The sequence below is a fragment of the Lissotriton helveticus genome, chromosome 5_1, assembly GCF_964261635.1.
Source record: "Lissotriton helveticus chromosome 5_1, aLisHel1.1, whole genome shotgun sequence".
Classification (NCBI taxonomy): domain Eukaryota; kingdom Metazoa; phylum Chordata; class Amphibia; order Caudata; family Salamandridae; genus Lissotriton; species Lissotriton helveticus.
In genome coordinates this window covers 1,372,758,982-1,372,779,808 of record NC_136065.1, presented here as the reverse complement: position 1 = coordinate 1,372,779,808, position 20,827 = coordinate 1,372,758,982, and the positions used below count along the sequence as shown (strand labels likewise).

Below are 20,827 nucleotides of genomic sequence, written 5' to 3'. Positions count from 1 at the left end.
TCATTGTTTCTCGACTAGGATTTCAAAGTGCAACCTTGTGAATATTGCCTTTATTTTCCTATGCGTCATTTCCTAATCAGCTAATGACCGCAATGGAACAGACAAGAACAGTGGGTTTCTGGCACCAATAGCACAGCAAAGTATGGTTACCTACACAGGGAGGCAGAGAACAATCATCTTCAATCTAAGTGAACAGTGAAGCTATCATCATGGCATGAGAAGACCAGGGACCGTTCAAGCCTTCTTATAGGGTGCTCTCCAAAACACACAATCAACAGGTACCTCACAGCAAACAGTTCCACATTGTGGTAAAAGAAAGACATTATGAAAGAAAAGTAGAAATTTTATTAAATAAACAAAATTTGGACCCCCCATGAAACCTAAATAATAAAGGTAGAAGTACATTGATACATTGTAGGAGGGAACCTTCTTTATATACATCCAGGTTTAAAGTTCAGTCACATTGGAGGCAGACCCATAAATTCATCTGAGCCAATGGCGATTGCTATCACCAGCAATGCATCCATGCCAACGTGTCAAAGATGTCACTAGTGCGGCGTCCGAGCCCTTACTTAACTATGTTAAAGGACATCCAAAACCATGAAGATAATCACTGTCATCACCAGTATGTGATTATCCAAATCCCTCTGTCGTAGATGTCATTAATAGGGTCACAGAAGCTTGCCCAATACTAAGCTATAACTCACCAAAGAGCAGGAGTTCTGATCACTAGCACTGGGTCCAATGTGATTGCAAAGATCCAAATCCTGTGTGTCACACGAGTCACTGTTGAGGTCTCAGAGAACGCTGGTTATTTAGGCATGCAAACCCCGCTTGGTAACATGAGAAGAAACTTAGTGAATTTCTTTGTCAAAAGGGCAATCCTGGCAGCAACAGGCCTTACAATGAGGATGCCTACTAAGCTCTTTGAGACACTAAGCAGAGCAGCTCTGGAACAGGTAACCAGGAAGCTACTTCATGTAAGATGGATTTTACAACTAGAAGATTGGTACAGAGGACTAATCAAGACTTTCTAAGGAGCACATTTAGCAGAGAGAAGGCTAGGGTGATTGGCCAAAGTGAAGTTTACTCATAAACCTGGCACAGAGGAAGAGAACCAGTTACTAGTCACCAGCATCCAGAGGTAAGTGAGCGGTCTTAACAGAGAAGCACCAGGAGTGAGTGACTAGGACTGGGAGGCAGTTTTTCCATCATTAGGCCTGGCATTGGGAAATCAAAGGCTACAAATGAAACAAGTTTAACAACAGTGTCCAGTGTGTCTGACTTGGATAGAAATCGTTCTGGGAGGCTTTACAATATTTGGATGGTCACTGAGGGCAAACACGAACAGCTATACGCTGGGATTTACTATGAGCTTCCTTGAGGCAGGACTTGCGACAAAAGGTCTGTAGCGGAGTACAAGCTTCTCTGATGGACAGGATTATTCAGGCTGATGGTCTGGATGAAATGTTTTGAACATTTCTCTGCTAAAATATCTCTCCATTGTGGTCCACAAGATCTGGAGCTCCCTGAGCATGGGTCATGTTATGAAGAGCACCTGCACACTGGTGTACGTTGAGAGGCCTCCTTCATATGGGTTAAATGTTGACTAACTTTTTTTAATTGCTCAAGTGGTGAGGTCTCTGCAAACAGGCCTGGAGTCTGATGGAAACTACACTGGACTGAGATGTGAAGGAGAAAAAACTGAGCTGCACCATATGCATAGATACCTATTCATAATAGAGACCACTGAATTAAGGCACAGAGGGAGGGGGGATAGACTAAAAGCACATCCTCTTGTAGATTTCCCTCAAGCTTTCATCCGAAGCCTACAATATAGGACATACTGGGGAGGTTGCCAGGTTAAATCCAATCAGCTGGAGAATGCGTTTCTTGTATGCAGTCAGGTCAAGTAAAACCAGTCTGATCCCTGCAAAGGTGCACTCAAAGTTGACTGTTTACTCTCTGCTACCATATACGTGGTAACTCGCCCAGACTTAACAACTAGTGACAGACCTTCTCACTGGGGCGGACTCATAACTGCTAGCGCTACCAGTTCTAACACCCACTCGTAACCACTCTTTCAGTCTCAACACAACCGTTGTGGGCTGCTCTACCCGCAGCTCTTCCACTTGTGGCACCGGTTGGTGATGGCTACTTTAACAGCAGGGACTGGAAATAGCTCTGAGTCTTTAATTTGCAGGTAGTGGCTCAGTACCTACTGGTGAAGGCTACTCTAGTCTTGGCTCCTGAAATCTTAGCACCTTTGGTGAGGGCTCTTCCAATTCCAGCACACATTGGTGACACTGTTTTCTGTCGCCTATTGGTGAGAACTCCTTCACTCTCTATGACAGCAAGTGACGGCGCCTCCAGTTTCAGCACCCATTGGTAACAGCAGCAGAAGTCTCACAATCTTCCTCCTCTTCTTGCATGGCTGTGCTCACCAAGACATCTGTTCCCTCCATGACGTGCTGCCCCTTGTGCTGAAAAATTAAATGAGACAACAGGTTATTTTCAGACGCAGTCAGGGAACACATATATTGTACAGAGGCAGAAGGAGACGTACGTACTTGGGAGGAGTGGTAGTGCAGGAGTATGAGATGATTGTAAAATTTAAAAATATCAAGGGTGAACTTAAGGTGCTAGTGTCAAAAAAATGTATTCTCTTGTTTTGCACTGCTTTCACACAGCCAGGGGCTACTTCACAGCACAAGAAGGAAGTGGAATAGAGATGGGGGAGATGGGAAACATCACCACAGGACAATTATCTGATAGAGGCAGGCAAGGCAGTTAAAGAAGGTGCAGTCCAAATGCAGAGTAGAAAATATGAGATTTCAGGCATTTTCAGAAATATATCCGGTCTGCTTCAATTTCTTTATGAATGACAACATTCTCTTATAAACACACAAAGAATTGTTTCAGGTGGCACACAGACCAAACCTTCAGAAAATACTGTTATACCAACTACTCTTAACATAACAGGTGTATTTGTAAAGCGCACGATCACCCGGAGGCAGTTTGGCACTGAATAACAGATGTTTATTGTTACCCAACTCAATGGTAGTCCTTTTTTCGACCTCAGATGGAGGAAAGGCTGAGTGAACCCGCCGGGGTTCGAACCCGTGACCATGAGGTTGAACACAGGACCCTGCAATGGACACATTAGTCCACTGAGCCACCAGACCCGGCTTATTTATGAAATGCGGACTATTCTGGACGTATGACTTCAGAAAAATTGTGAAAGCACGTTGACATTCTGGAATGGAATTTAAACTTCGTACTGGCTGCAGCTGTCATATCAAAATCCACAGAGTTACGCTGAAAACCTTCTGTGAGCTGCTGCATTTAACATGAGTACCAGATGCCTCGACCACATGACCACAATCGAGATTGAACTATCCTGGATACATCACCTTTGACTTCAAATCATGTTAAAAATCGAATATCTTTCACAGCATAATACATTGTCAACAATTACATATTTGGCAGATAAAATTCCATTGGGAAATCTTTTACTTTGAAGCAGTCATCATTCACAAGACAAAGATTCAGGAATTTGCTATGCATCTCAAACATCTAAAGAACCGAGCAGCACACTTCTAGTCTACAGCCATTCATGTTGCAAAACGTGCTGCATGAAGATATAGATGTAATGCTCTCCCTGCGAGCAGTTTAAGTGGAGAGCAGTGACGAAGACTAAGTGTGGTGCGCTTTGTACATGAACCGAAAGAATGCAAAGCATCTGTGACTCTCACTGGCTTTTAGCGAGGAAGATGGGCGCACATGAATCTAGTTCATTATACACTACCAGCAAATGATTAGTGTACCATTTTCTGTTCATGGCGTATGTGGCTCTAGATATGTTTGATATATTCTTTAGGGTCTGAAGGCGTGGAAGAGTAAACCTGAAGCTTGCCAAAAATGTGTAGAATGGCCTCTCGAAAGGTTTGACCTACTGCGACGTCGCTGATGGACCTGGTAACTCTGGGTGTATTGGGACCAAGGATTGAATCAGCTCCTTGGTGGAACAGGAGCAAGACCTGGAGGCACCATAAAGCCACCGTATTTCTCTGGAAAGCTCGAGTGGCTGGAAGGGGCAGAGCTACTCAAAGCCTTCACTTACAAAGAAGATCTGCTGCTGGAACATCTTCAAGAGCAGATCTTTGTTACACTTAATACAGAGCCAGAGTGGGAGTAAGAAATACTACAAATCTGCATTGCTGGACCTCGTGCTGGTCAACAGAAGAGTTGCCATCAGAGGGATGTGCCCTATGAGGCCTACATATGAGCGTTGAAGTAGGGACGTAGGCGGGTGGGCTGTAGCAGAAGAACGTCGGATGCTTGAGGTCCAGATGGTTGATAAGGTCACCGTTTTGAGTGGGCTGGGATGCTGCGAGAAAGGATGGCATTGATCACCTAGACGGGCTCATACACTGACTCAGATAATAGATCCAATGATCAGCAGTCCTGCAGGCCCTCTGTCCCTCAGTATGCATTGCAGGGCATTGATGGCTGCTGGAAGCCTAGAAGGGAGAAGGTGTGGGATTGGGAGGTGCATGTGACTGTATCAGATTTAGTAAATTATACTGCATTGAATGTCGATCTGACTGATGTTTTTTTAACACTATTGTCAAGGTTTGCAAAATAGTAACAAAGATGCGTAAGATGATCTCTCTCCCCCCCAAAAAAAGAACAGATCTGTGCTCTTGACTTCGACCATGGAGCTTTCTATTGTTTCGCAGCATTAACTTTGCAGTCTCAGCTAGCTTTTGTATTCATCTGTGTGCAGATGTCGCAGGCCTTGCACTTGTGCGACAAACTCGGACAGAGGCACACCTCCTGGGGATTGCTACAGACATCTGTCTGTGGCAGTCCTTACAAGGTTTATGCCCTGTTGTTTCAGGGGGTGACATGTCCCTTGCACACTGGAAAATTTCTTGAAAAAATCTCTTCAGAGTGAAGGAAGACCGAGCAGAGCTTTTAATCTATATCTGAAGACGTGGAAATAAATTAACTGCTGTCAGCGTGCATAGGTGGTGCGAATATGTAGCTCATTCATCCCTTTTGGAGTGGAAAGGCAATTCAACTGGTGTTGCAAGGGGTCACCTACCACATACAGGAGCACTTCTATTTGAGTTTTCCAGATCCAGTTGGTACCTGGGGAAAATTCACAACGTGACAAATCTGCTTAGAGTATCCACCACAAATAGTGCTACTGAAGGTATGTAATTTGTTCGACTAGTTCACCCATAGTAATTGCCATGGACTGTGGGTGCGGGTACCCCGGATTTAAAATTTGGGCATTTGAGTTTTCAGGAGTTGTGAAAAAGTCAATGGTCAAGTCATGGGTTGAGTTCCCACTTGTGGACTTTTAATGCATCTTGCTGAGCAGGTCTGCAAAGTGGGCCTCTATTCCTTGGAAATGCTCCGAGCAAATGAATGTTGTGTGTCGCCCACTGACAGAACTCTTAAGCCAGAGCAGAAAGCAGAGATAAGTGATATGGCCCATGCTTCTAGATTAAATACATAGCTGTCTTGTAGTCAGTTTTGATGAGGACTGTTTTGCCAAGAACAAGTCTGAAGAAGATTCTAAGGGCTAGACAGATGGCAAGTAGTTCTTTGTATCCGAGGTGTCCCCCAACAATTGACAGGTCAAGGAGCCATTGCACCGCCATGTTGTGGAGGCGAGTAACCCACACCCCATGAGACACGTGGCAATGGTTCCTTGAGAAAGGGGGTCTGCCAAGCAACAGTTTGTTGCTGTTACACTACAGCAGAAAGCAGAGCCCTGGTCATTACCAACACGAGATCCTCCTGTGCTCTTCTGCCCATTGCCTCAAGAGGCACTACTCGAGTGGTTGTATGTGTATCTTGGCTTTTAGCATTATTGCGATGGAGGAGGCCATCATACCCAACAATTTAATCGCAGTTCTCAGTGAAAGGATTTTGGGGCCGAAAAAGATGAAACGGCTGTTGTGTAAGGGCATGGTATCAGAGTTAGTGTTTAGAAGGAAGCACAAGAAAGGCTGGATCTGCTGGGGTTGAATGTGAGACTTCGTGATGTTGATGGTTAACACCTAAACTCTAACACTATAATCTGAGTGTGTGCTAGGCATTGTCGCTGCTCTTGACCAGTCAGCAAATGAGGTTTTGGAAGAAGAGCATGGCATGTCTGCGGAGGTGTGCTGCCATTATTACTAGGCACTTAGTTGACACCCTTGGAGCAGTAGAGACTATGAAGAGTAACACCTTGAATTGGTAGTGTTGTCCACTTATCACATATCAAAGGAATCAGTGGTGCTCTGGGGGATGGGGATGTGAAAGTATGCATCTTTCAGATCCAGACCAGACATGAAGCCGCCTTGGCATAGCAGTGGGATGACAATCTGCATGGTGACCATGTGAAAGTGTTTGAAGAGGATGAACCTATTCAAATGCCATTATGTCTAGGGTCACCCTGAGGAAGCTGTTCTTTTAGGTGATAAGGAAGCAAAAAGAGTATTCCCCTTTGCGAAAATGGAGTGTGGGCACTGGTTTGATGGCACCATTTGCAAGGAGTACTCTTCCTCTTAGAGCTGTAGGTGGTCTGAGCCTCCATTGTAGCCACCTCTGCCATGACCAATACCCATATAGGCAACTTGCTGAAAGGGCTTGTTGCTCGAGAACTTGAAAGGGCTCTTGTTGCTGCTAATAAGTTGGTCTCCGACCAGAGACCGCAACTTTATCACAACCCTCCTTTGCAGTCTGCAAAAGACAGATCTGGGCCTAGGGGGCGGCATGACGCCCATGAATTTGGTGAGGTCTGTGTCATTTTTGTTTTTCCTCGAGCATCTGAACCACCTGGGGGCCGAGAAGATGCTTGCCAACAAAAGGGACATTAAGGGGGTGCTATTGTACCTCAGGCTGAAGTCACGCATGCCTGTGAAGGAGGATGTTGGTGTTAATCCCTCTAGCAGCAGTGTCTGGTGCATCAAAGGTGCATCTAATATTAGCGTTTCTGATGATCTTGCCTTCAGCACTGAACCACTGACCCCACTTCCTTCGGGACTCTGGAAGGTAGTGACTGTTCTTAAGAGTTTCCAGGGGGAAGTTACCCTCGTCTTGCATTGTGTGCATTTTAACATGATGGTAGGCCGTAGTATTATCAGGTGGTGAAGCTTTGCCGATCAAGTTCAAGGTTGCTTTCTTTCAGGGTAGGAGGGGGGCAAGATGGAAGATGGCGAGGTGCAGACTACATAATCCTCCCACAGGTCCTTTTCCCCCATATGACACATATGATGTGCCCTTTATGCCCCAGGAGGGAGAAGGACTCACAGAGTCTGGGTCTGTGTTCTGTAGGTCAAAGAAAGGGGAATGTGGAGGTAGAGGTGGTTCTGTAGAAAAGGGTAGAATAGGTGGGGAAGGCGGAGGGGGACTAGTGGCAAAGCCCATAACACTTTCTGGGGATGGTGGTGTGGAGGGCTCCAATCCTGACTCTAACTCAAAGACCAGCCTGTACCTTTTCAGGATCCAAATGAGTTGAGGATTGACTAGGATCTTGCCAGCGTTTGGAAGAAGAAGAAAAATGTTGCTTACCCTGTACCATGTACTGCTGTAGACTCGCATGCTGTGCATACTCCTGCCATCTAGTTTTGGGCTCAGATGTGTGCAACTTGTTTTTGTTTGAAGAAGTCTTTTCGCGCCATGAGGTGTGATGAGCACCTACTGTTGGCAATGAGCATGGGCATCAACTCCATAGTTAGATTTTTTTTCCAATCTCAAGGGTGAAAATGTAGATGAAGTATAGAGATGCAGAATAGATGATCATGTGAAGTAAGGAAATGAGGATGAGACTATGAGCAGCGAACCTCTGGCGGAAGGTGGGCACATGTGAATCTACAGAGCTAAATGCCATGAACAGATGATTGCAGGGTAACATTTTCTGTTTGTGGTATGTATAGCTGTAGATACACATGCTGTGCATAGACTGTAAAGCACTTCACCCCAAGTGGTGGCTTAGCCTCAAAATTTTTCAGAAGACTGAAAAAGTTTACATAAGACAGCTTGGCCAACTCTAGATTGTTGCCTAGGCAGGACATCCCACAGTAATGTTTAGCAAAAGTGCGATGAGTGGACCAAGTAGCTACTTTACAGAGGTCAGTTAGTGGTATGTCCCTTAAAAAAACATAGACGCCCCTTTCTTGGGTGTGGAATGGGGTATTGGAGAGACAGGTAGGATCTCTCATCTTTAGCATAGCAAGCTTGGATACACTTGACAAGCCAACGAGCAATATCTGCTTTGGAAATAGCACAACCTTTATGTGATTTTGAGTACGACTTGAAGAGTTGTTGTGTTTTATGAAAAGGTTTTGTTCAATCCTCATAATACATTAACACTCTTTTGACATCCATGGTATGTAAGGCGCATTCCGCTACATTCTCTGGATGTAGGAAGGAAACTGGCAGCTGCGGGCAAGTGTGCGGATGTGCAATACGCAACACACTGGCACACCGTCAACTCTGTGGACTTACTCTCTATGTATGATCACACCCACTGAGACCAAATGGAGGATCTTAACCTATATCTCTTAGAACAATACCAAATCTGGGGGCAGGAGTTGGTAGCAGAGGGCAAGATTATCACTAACATACGCCACACTCTGGTTGTTGCAGACACTGCAGTTTGTGGCATCAATACATATGTACATCTCAACTCACAGAAAGTAGCAGCCCTGTGTAGAACCTCGTGGTAAGAGGCAGTATCAGCACAGAGAGAGGGCTTGACGGGGCACAAGTCCAGGTCAGCGTCTGCTAGGGGGATCAGCCTGATAGTCATCCCAAGAGTCAGGAGCCAGAAACATACCCAGACCCACTGGATGTGGATCCTCTGTTTGCCAAAGTCTAAATGTTCCTGGAACCTCAAAAGAGTAGGTTGGCCAAACTCCTCTGAAGATGGCTTTGATGGAGCCAAAAAGGATAGATGTCCAGAAAGCCCCAAAGTCGATTCTGGCTCTGAAGCTTTCGGCTTGGAGTGTTGTCGAGTGAACGTCTTCAGATTCAGCGCAGAAGCAACAGTCGACATCAAAGGGCGAGGCAGACTTTAGCAGCTAGGGTTGTGAGGGGGTTGGGTCTGGCTCAGTGCCAGCCATGGCCTTGAGGCAGTGGTGTCCCGCACCCACCTGAAGAAGCACAAGAGCTAGACGCTTGTGCCTTAGCAGGACAGGTGGTAGTGGTGCTCACTGCGGTCCTCAGCAATGGGCTGGCATTGATCCTTCGGCTTAGACCTTGGAGGCGGCCTCCTCCGGCCAGAATGCCTCTTCAATCTCAAAACTAGACACACCAGGCTGCTGCAAAGCTTCCTACTCACCTTCTATGAAGATATCTGGAGTGTCCTCCTCTCCCCGCCGCTGCAGCACTAAGCAGAGGCAAAGTGATTGGCCGGATGCTTCCAAAGAGTCTTTTTGTTACAGAACACGAGACACGCCACACAGGAATCCTCTGGGTGGTTAAGGGAATGGCATAGGTTACAAACTTTGTGTAAGTCTCTCCTGTGGTACTTGGCACAGCAGGATGGGAAGAACCAAAAAGAAATCCTTTTCATCACATGGACATTCTGAACTGTTCGAGGGTGACGAGTTGAATGGCAAAGACCCGCTGTGCGATTTAGTCAATCACGAAGAAAGAATGGCATCGAAATAACACAGGACAGTAGATTGACGTAAAGTGGGATTGCATGGACCAACGAAGGACGGTGACAAACCTCTAACGAGAACACCTAGTGGTGTTGAACATGTGCCCCAGTGGAGGAGCCAAACACAAAAGCTTCTGCTCTTTTTGGCTCGACTCAGGAGTCAAGGCCTAACCCATGTGGCAGTGGTGCTCTGCCTCTGCTTCGTTGTTGAAAGGCAGAGTCTGATGGTGGAAAAAAGGAATCGGAGGTGCAGATCATGTCCTTGTGGACCACACGTAGGGTAGAGTGGAGTCACAACAGGTCTTGTGACTTGGATTCCTTCAAAGAAAAATAAGTCACAGCATTCGGGCCCAACACTAGATGGCAGGTGTATCTATTTATTGCTGCACATGCTACAGTATATATATATATATATATATATATATATATATATATATATATATATATATATATATATATATATATATATATATATATATATTCTGCAAGTTGTCGCTTTGGTGAACGAACGTGCACCAATAGTGTCCCGCAACAAAGAGTCGACCCAGGGGTGCTGGTGCAAGGTGATATTTATTTTCGTAAAGCCAGCGCTGCCGCCATGACGCGTTTCGCCTCCAGGGAGGCTTGATCACATGACATATATATATATATATCAACAGAAGAACGGAGTTCCGACGAGCGCTCAGCAAACAGCACAGGAGTCAGGAATAGTGCACCAGAGAAAAAGGGTTTATTCCATCATAAACCTTGCGACGCGTTTCGCGCTTAGAAAGCGCTTGTTCACACAAAGTCTTTTCATTCCTGCTTTATGGACGTAAACACTTCCGTGTCAGAGGACATAGAAATGGGACTACACAGTATCCGCCATTATACGTCGGTACTTTACGAACATTCAGATAGATACAAAGTATATTTGCTCATATTACCTTATATCTCAATACAAAATACACAAACAGTGGTACCTCTTGAGCATAGCAATAGAGTACATTTAGACTTATCAAAATTTAAAAATTCTAATAGAATAATGTACAAAGTCAAAGCGATGTATGCTGGTACTTGAAGTCAAAGTTAAAGACAACTGCTCCAATGTATCACTGATATTGCGCTAGTTAGTGTGCCCACAATGAGAAAAATAGTATCATTCATTAAATATGAAAACTTCATAGATACAAGTGAATTAGGCATATATACATGTATCAATATTACCTAAATTCATTGTATAGTAATTAATACGCTGGTTAGTGCGTTACAATTCCACAAAGCTCACAACTTTCATGTGCTGTTGGTAAACTGTGAAGAAGGCGGAGAGTCTGACCACTCAAGTCCAAAGTCCATACAAATGAGAGCAAGTTACATCCAACCCTTCCGTGATTCAAGTGAATAAATATGAAACTATTTTTTTACATATTTTCAACACCACAAGTGTATCTAAAATACTAAAGATTGTACAAAAATAGAATTACATACATGGATGAACAGGGTGAAGATTCTCGGAGAAAGGAAAGGGCACATCTTGTCACAGGCCTGCGGCAAGGGCTCTCACCCTCATCCTGTGAGAATAAGAGAGAGGAGACAGCTGTAGTCAACAATCTTCTGATTTGAGTTAACCAAGATAACTGACAATAATATTCATTCGTACAGATGTCGGACCATCTCCTCGTCCATATTATGGCCTCTAGGAGATCTGGTACAGAGATGAATTATATACTTGGACTCCCGTTGCCTTAATTTAAGCAATCTGTTACCACCTCTGGGTCCCACAGATACATGTTCTACAATGAAGTAGGACAGCTTCGTGGCATCAGAAAAATGACAAGCTTCAAAGTGCCGGGCCACCGCATACTGTTTATCATTTTTTGTGATGGCTCGGAGGTGTTCCAATATTCTTTTTTTGGCCATATGTTTCGTACTACCAACGTACAAAAGGTTGCATGGGCAGACGAGAACATAGACCACAAAAGTAGTCGTGCATGTCAGGAATTGGTTAATCTGTATCATCTAACAGGAGCTTGGACACCAATACTCTTTTCTCATCTGACTGTTGTTACAGGCCTTGCAGTGGCCACATGGGTAAAAACCACAAAGATCTGTACCCCTCTTCACATTCACATTGCCTATCTCATTATGTACTAGGAGGTCCCTCAAAGTCTGACCCCGTCTGTAAGTAATACTTGGTCTGTCTGGTAGACTCGCTCCTATAACGGGATAATTTTTCACAATGTTCCAATTTTTTATAATGATTTTGCGGATATTCTCTGCATTGCCATTATAGTTCATCACAATACGAGTCTCAATTTCTTTCTCCTCACTCTTATTGGGAGGAACAGTGTTAGTGAGTAGGGTTTCTCGCTTAATAAGCTTGACCTTGTCAATAGCTCTTTGGATAACCCAATTAGGGTATCCTCTTTCTTTAAAGCGTTTGAACATTGTTCGTTCTTCTTTCAAATAGTCAGACTCTAGACTACAGTTTCTTTTGGCCCTGAGTAGCTCACCATATGGAATACTCCATTTTAGATGGTCAGGGTGGCTACTCAGGCCATGCAACAGGCTGTTCCCTGCAGTACTCTTTCTGTATAGGGATGTTTGTATACAGTTATCCCTAATCTGTATTTTAATGTCTAGATAATCGACTTCCTCATCACTGATGTTAGATGTGAGAGAGATGTTACTGGTATTGTTATTGAGTTTATTGACAAAGGTCAAGGCTTCTTCTTTGGTACCGTTCCAGACAACAAAAATGTGGTCTATATACCGTAGCCAGACTAATGTTTTGCTGAGTTCTTCTGTCATACTGATGTCACTACGTAAATCATTCTCCCAAGCCCCCATGAATAGGTAAGCAAAACTTGGGGCAAAACAAGTACCCATCGCAGATCCATGCAATTGAATAAAGATTTCATCATTGAACAAAAAGAAATTGTTTGTTAGACAGTACAGCATCATATCAAGAATCATAGTAGTATGATCCAGATAGCAAATGTTTCTCTTTTTCAGATAGCTAGCACAGGCTTCTATCCCTTGTTGGTGTTCAATAGAGGTATAGAGTGAATTAACATCCATAGTAATTAACAAATAACTGGTATCCCATTTTACATTCCTCAGTTTCTCAAGAAAATCCTTGGTGTCCCTTACGTATGAGGGCAACTCAAAAACAAAGTCCCTAAGAAAATGGTCGACGTATCGTGAGACATTCTCTAATACGCTTCCCCTAGATGAAATTATTGGTCTCCCAGGGGGGTTTTCTTGGCACTTTCTTTTGGAGTACAACCAGAGCATCAGTGGAATTTGGGATAAACTAAGTGAATGGAAGGATAGGGGGCTTTTAGAATGGGAAGAGTATTGCTTTTTGAAAAAAGATAACCCCATGCTACCCATCCTTTACCTTTTGCCATAAATTCACAAGTGCCAAGAAAACCCCCCTGGGAGACCAATAATTTCATTTAGGGGAAGCGTATTAGAGAATGTCTCACGATACGTCGACCATTTTCTTAGGGACTTTGTTTTTGAGTTGCCCTCATACGTAAGGGACACCAAGGATTTTCTTGAGAAACTGAGGAATGTAAAATGGGATACCAGTTATTTGTTAATTACTATGGATGTTAATTCACTCTATACCTCTATTGAACACCAACAAGGGATAGAAGCCTGTGCTAGGTATCTGGAAAAGAGAAACATTTGCTATCTGGATCATACTACTATGATTATTGATATGATGCTGTACTGCCTAACAAACAATTTCTTTTTGTTCAATGATGAAATCTTTATTCAATTGCATGGAACTGCGATGGGTACTTGTTTTGCCCCAAGTTTTGCTAACCTATTCATGGGGGCTTGGGAGAATGATTTACGTAGTGACATCAGTATGACAGAAGAACTCAGCAAAACAATAGTCTGGCTACGGTATATAGACCACATTTTTGTTGTCTGGAACGGTACCAAAGAAGAAGCCTTGACCTTTGTCAATAAACTCAATAACAATACCAGTAACATCTCTCTCACATCTAACATCAGTGATGAGAAAGTCGATTATCTAGACATTAAAATACAGATTAGGGATAACTGTATACAAACATCCCTATACAGAAAGAGTACTGCAGGGAACAGCCTGTTGCATGGCCTGAGTAGCCACCCTGACAATCTAAAATGGAGTATTCCATATGGTGAGCTACTCAGGGCCAAAAGAAACTGTAGTCTAGAGTCTGACTATTTGAAAGAAGAACGAACAATGTTCAAACGCTTTAAAGAAAGAGGATACCCTAATTGGGTTATCCAAAGAGCTATTGACAAGGTCAAGCTTATTAAGCGAGAAACCCTACTCACTAACACTGTTCCTCCCAATAAGAGTGAGGAGAAAGAAATTGAGACTCGTATTGTGATGAACTATAATGGCAATGCAGAGAATATCCGCAAAATCATTATAAAAAATTGGAACATTGTGAAAAATGATCCCGTTATAGGAGCGAGTCTACCAGACAGACCAAGTATTACTTACAGACGGGGTCAGACTTTGAGGGACCTCCTAGTACATAATGAGATAGGCAATGTGAATGTGAAGAGGGGTATAGATCTTTGTGGTTTTTACCCATGTGGCCACTGCAAGGCCTGTAACAACAGTCAGATGAGAAAAGAGTATTGGTGTCCAAGCTCCTGTAAGATGATACAGATTAACCAATTCCTGACATGCACGACTACTTTTGTGGTCTATGTTCTCGTCTGCCCATGCAACCTTTTGTACGTGGGTAGTACGAAACATATGGCCAAAAAAAGAATATTGGAACACCTCTGAGCCATCACAAAAAATTATAAACAGTATCCGGTGGCCCGGCACTTTGAAGCTTGTCATTTTTCTGATGCCAGGAAGCTGTCCTACTTCATTGTAGAACATGTATCTGTGGGACCCAGAGGTGGTAACAGATTGCTTAAATTAAGGCAACGGGAGTCCAAGTATATAATTCATCTCTGTACCAGATCTCCTAGAGGCCATAATATGGACGAGGAGATGGTCAGACATCTGTACGAATGAATATTATTGTCAGTTATCTTGGTTAACTCAAATCAGAAGATTGTTGACTACAGCGGTCTCCTCTCTCTTATTCTCACAGGATGAGGGTGAGGGCCCTTGCCGCAGGCCTGTGACAAGATGTGCCCTTTCCTTTCTCCGAGAATCTTCATCCTGTTCATCCATGTATGTAATTCTATTTTTGTACAATCTTTAGTATTTTAGATACACTTGTGGTGTTGAAAATATGTAAAAAATAGTTTCATATTTATTCACTTGAATCACGGAAGGGTTGGATGTAACTTGCTCTCATTTGTATGGACTTTGGACTTGAGTGGTCAGACTCTCCGCCTTCTTCACAGTTTACCAACAGCACATGAAAGTTGTGAGCTTTGTGGAATTGTAACGCACTAACCAGCGTATTAATTACTATACAATGAATTTAGGTAATATTGATACATGTATATATGCCTAATTCACATATATCTATGAAGTTTTCATATTTAATGAATGATACTATTTTTCTCATTGTGGGCGCACTAACTAGCGCAATATCAGTGATACATTGGAGCAGTTGTCTTTAACTTTGACTTCAAGTACCAGCATACATCGCTTTGACTTTGTACATTATTCGATTCGAATTTTTCAATTTTGATAACTCTAAATGTACTCTATTGCTATGCTCAAGAGGTACCACTGTTTGTGTATTTTGTATTGAGATATAAGGTAATACGAGCAAATATACTTTGTATCTATCTGAATGTTCGTAAAGTACCGACGTATAATGGCGGATACTGTGTAGTCCCATTTCTATGTCCTCTGACACGGAAGTGTTTACGTCCATAAAGCAGGAATGAAAAAGTTACAGACTTTGTGTGAACAAGTGCTTTCAAAGCGCGAAACGCGTCGCAAGGTTTATGATGGAATAAACCCTTTTTCTCTGGTGCACTATTCCTGACTCCTGTGCTGTTTGCGGAGCGCTCGTCGGAACTCCGTTCTTCTGTTGATATTTAATTCCGGCTGCTCCGCCGGATACGAGCCACCACATTTATGCGTCCGGATCGCCAGTAGGAGCGACTTTGCGAGTATAATATATATATATATACACACAAACACAACACACACACACACAAAAATACATGCTATGTCGTTCTCACACAAGCACCAATCTCCTTCCCTATGTGGCACTGGAGCTATATCTATATATTTCTTCCTTGGGGGACCAAAAAAAGAGACAGATGTTAAGAACCCAGATACCACCAGTATCCCATCGTGCACAGCAGCTGGCAGCTGCTTCAGTTCTTTTTTAAGACGAAGTGTGAACAGATATAAATTATATGGATACCTCTATCCATTCCACTGGAGAGGAGGGAAGGGCCCTTATGACTATAATATAAATTCTCCAAAGAGAGTACAGGAGGTACAGGTTGTTGAAATTGGCAATGTATATACACATAAGCGGCGTTCATTTGTGTTCACTGTACCTCTTGTCGTAAGCAGAATGGATATTGCAAAACACTGACTGTGTTATCCCGCCAGCATAGACCCATGCACACATATATACAACAGCCATTTTAGGTGCCATGGTCTCCCTGTTCGCGATCAATCATCAGCGCCCTTCCCTGACCCTGCAAGCATCCCCCATGCACCCCGACCGCCCCCACTCTCACATGCACAAGTCATGAACCCTTCTCCTTCTGCATGACTCTGTCACTGGGAATCACACCCCGCGCCTGACCAACACCTCCTTTCCTTCCATGAATACCCCTCTTTTGATAAACCCTTCCTCTACGCTCGATTGTCCACACCGATCCTTCCTTTCACGAAAATCTCTCCTTTGATGACCCCTTCCTATGAGCCCGATTGTTTGCACGAACCGCTGGTCATCCCTTAGCCTGAGGATACAGTTTATTGCCCACTACTGTATGCACTTGCCTCTCTTGAAAGGAGCCACTATTGATCATGACCTCCCCACCCCCTGAGATTCGATCAGGCGCACACATTCTAAAGGAATCAGCAGAACACTCAGCTGCTTGACAGCCCCCTCCTATTGTATGGAGGATAAGGGCCCCTACTGTAGCCACGTGTTGGAATATCTTCATACTCCACAATGTCTTGATTGTAATGAAGGATGTCTGTGTGCCATAAACCTGTGTATAAAAGACGAAGCCTCAGAGAAACTTGTTAGAGCACCTCCTGAAGACACTATGCGAGTGTCCGAAATGACAGGCTCTCCTCATGAGCAATAAAACTCTATTCTTGTATTCCTGCTTCCAGCGCCCGTCTCTTTATTTGGTAATTGTTCAAGATGGGAACTAAGAGGCGTCCTGCGCCAGCAGCCTGGGCATCAGGTGTGTTATGGGCTGACTTTTCCACAATTGGGGCCCATCAGCGACATAAGGTCCGGTAAGAGAGGTCCAGACGATGGGGTGAACATCTAAATGATTGGAGTATACCTGCCTTGAGAGGGCCCTCGTCCGGCTGCCGATTGAATGAACTTCACCGATTCTGAACGGACCTCTCTCAAGTGACCTACTGTCCTGACTGGAATCCCACAAGAATGCTGCGATAAAAACAGAGAAAAGAGGCGCTGGAGAAAGGAAGACGAAGAATTGCCCACATGATCCGGTCCGGGTAAGGTTAAGTAGGACGTCTTTACGTCTGATTGGTAGGATGGCTTTATCCATCTGATTGATTGATTGATTGTTGATATTGGAAACGGTATTTAGATACTGGTATTGTTCATTGATTGGTTCATTTAGCCTCGGTTGCTACTTGAAGTATTGGTTCTCTTGGAGACATTCTCTGTTTGCAAACAGCGACGAATAGGAACGTTCCTCTCTCTTTGCAAATAGTGAAGGATAGGTAATGCGGACTTTTGTCCCCCGTTGTAATCCGTCATGCCTATTTTTCTCCCCACTGATTGATTGGTTGCTCTGTTGCTCTTTGAGACATTCGCTGTCTGCAAACAGGGAAGAATAGGAATATTCTGTCTCCCTTTGCAGATAGTGAAGGGTAGGTAATGCAGACTTTTGTCCCCGTTGTAATCCGTCATGCCTATCTTTTCTCCGCATTTGATTGTTTGTTATCGATTTTTATCGATTATTGCTCTTTGAGATATTCCCTGTCTACAAACGGGGAAGAATAGGAATATTCTGCCTCCCTTTGCAGATAGTGAAGGATAGGTAATGCAGACTTTTGTCCCCGTTGTAATCCGTCATGCCTGTTTTTTTCTCCCCACTGATTGATTGATTGTCTGAACATTTATTGTTCAAGGAATAGTTCTTTTGAGGCATTCTCTGTTTGCAAATAACGTGGAATAGAAATGTTCTGTCTAGTCTTTGCAAGTAAGGAAGGGTAGGTAATGCGGACCTTTGTCCCCCGTTGTAATCTGTCATGCCTATCTACTCCCCACTGATTGGTAAACCAGTTCCACCCGGACCATTTATTGGAGGTAGGTCATCTGGCTCGACCAGGAGGGTACCCCTAATACAAAAGGACAAATATAAAAATGCGGATTAGCCGCTGTATCGTGCTAGCAAATAAAAGAGAAAAATATATATATAAAAATCGTTAGGGAAAAGAAAAGGAATAGAGTGAAATCAGTAGGCCACTGATGAGATCTCTTTTCAACCTCGCTGAATTGGAAACATAGGGAACAACCCCTCAGGAAATATGAAACTGGTGGGGAAAGCCGAACTTAACGCTATAACTTCGAGACAGCTTGGCTCCACCACTCACCCCGCCCAATTAACGACAAAACTTAGGCGAATAATAGAAAAATATATAACACTCTAGCGAAGTAACAGGTGAACACGTTTTATTTTTAACAAAAAAAAAAAAACAAAAAAAAAAAACATTTAAGCAACTATTTACATGACAAACTGCTGCAACGACAAACGAAACCCACAATGCATTTCGCCGTCTGCCTGACGCCGTTCCAGTCCTTCCTTCCCCAAAGTAGCAATGTTGGGCTACTTTGGGCTACTTTCTAGTAGTTTTTGGGCGTTTTAATGTCTACAAAAACCATCAAGGGCGGTGAGGTGGAAGGACCACTACGCGAATAGCCCGAAGGCGGCGCCACATGCCAAGGCCTGTCCCCCGGACGAACAAAGGGACCCGTTCCTGGGGCCGTGGCGAAGAGCGTCCGGCCGCCATCAACCGGAGGCCCGGCCCGAAACGTACTAGGCGCCACTTCTTTAATAATGGCTGCGACAACACTGGGGGGGGATGTCTTGCACATGCCTCCGACCCCCCCCCCCCCGTCCTCATCGCCTGGTCCGGCCATAACAAATGTCAAGCAAGACGCCGTGGGGTGCACCGGGAGGGAGAGGCGGCGCGAACGAGCCTCTCCCACCTCCCCAGGTGAAGGCTCCCCAGCTGCACCCCCAACGCTCCTCGCACCCGGCAAAGGGTTCGTCCACTGTGGCGATGCCTCAACACCTCGCCCGGCAGGTTGGAGCCCGTCTGCTCATTTGACCCCGCGATTGCCGGTAGCTGCCGAACTCTCAAAATGGCGGTCGACCTTGCAAGAGCGGGCCCAGCATGAAGGAATGGCCCGGTTGCTTGTTGATTCCACCACCATAAAAGTTCTCCTCGACCTTGAAGATTCTAGAGGAGCCGCGGGAGTCCCCGACTCCCGCAGATACCCCCGATGGGGAATGACTGCATGACTGCCCGTGGAACGATGAAAATGTAGCCGCGGGACGTCGGCGCTCCCATGCTGACGCCAGCCTCAATTTGAATGACTAAAATCCTGCAGACTACAGTTCGGAACAGTTCCGGTGAAAAACACAGTATGACCCGGTAGAAAATTGTTGCCTCCCTCCCCCTTTTTTTTGACTGATGGTTCATACTGCCGATCCCTTTCTGTTGCCCTTCAACGGAACTTTTGGACTGCCAAAAAGAGGCTCTGGGCCAACCACGAGTTAGTGGAAATTTAGACTATGCCTGGATCTGCCTGGCCGCACCCAAAATGGCGCCGGTACAAATGAAACTGTCAACTCCTTGTTGTACTCCGATTGCTCAGCCTTGGTGTCATGGGATATGTATGTAGTTTTTAAACATATGGATTGATATAGGATGGGTACTGATTATGTGTTCGAACAATGAAGGACAATGAATTGACATGAGATGGGTATCGATTGAACATTCGGACAATGAATTGTTGTTAAGTTTTGGGGCCTCATGATTATTGCAAGTTCGAATTTTAACACTCCATTGGGATTTTTCACTAATAAAGGTATCCCCACATCTACAGTTCCAGCCTGCTCCGTGGCCGGCCCACGGGGTTGTAGACCTGTATTTGTGCACCGGCATTCTTATTAAAGATTTTTTGGAAAAAGCGTACGTAGTTGTCACGTGTAAATTGGTACGTTTCGAATAAATGACCGCTGTTTCCGATATAACTGAATTACAGGTGAAATGGCTCAGCTCGATTAGTTAAGGGTTAAAAAGTATAATACGCAGAAATATTGCAAATATGAATGGTCCAGGTTTTTGTTGTATGTACTTTGCACATTTTTGTACAGCCCAAAGCAACCGCTAAAAAGACGCTGGAATTCAGCCTATACTTTATATGCTACCCGTATCAGGAAAATTGTGCTAAAATGCCCCTAAGTCGCCCCGAAGGAATGCCACTTGGCCTCCCTACATACGGTCTGTAATACCACACTTGGGTGACCTATGCTATCCACCGGCTTCCGATAAACATCTCTCCCACACTAAAAGGTCCATCTGGGCTTAAATGCAGAGTTGGCAAGAACTGCGTTCCGTGGAGATAGACCGAGTATGTAGTAAGTAAAAGCCTTTTCGGGTTTATGCGCGCTGATGTGTTTTTAAATGCTGCCCCCGCCCCCTTCTTTTTCCCTCTTTCTGCAGGTCACTTTGGAACATCGATTAAAAATACGAAAAAGAAAAAGGTGATCTAACAGACGAAGAGACGGGAAAAAGGCGTTCGATTATGGTACCCACGCACCCCGAATAATACAACCAAAAATAATGTGCACTCATGATTAAGCACTCTACACTTAACTAAATAGGGAAAGGTTTAAAAAATATTCTGAGGTGAAGTTTAAAACTCTAGCACACTCCGCTTGGAGGACTAGGAATGTTATCAGTGTATAGAAATTACTGCGTCCTTTCCACACCCTCATGGA

The 20,827-nt window shown here is 44.2% G+C and overlaps 1 protein-coding gene across 1 annotated transcript in view; it reads right to left on the bottom strand.

Moving 5' to 3' along the window:
• Nucleotides 1–325: 325 nt before the first annotated feature.
• ZNF76 (zinc finger protein 76) overlaps nt 326–20,827 on the bottom strand; it is a 284,990-nt gene continuing 264,488 nt past the window's right edge. The window contains exon 13 of the mRNA XM_078644308.1: nt 326–2,483. Coding sequence (XP_078500434.1) covers nt 2,376–2,483 — 108 coding nt within the window. The 3' untranslated portion in view covers nt 326–2,375. The remainder of the gene's footprint in view (nt 2,484–20,827) is intronic.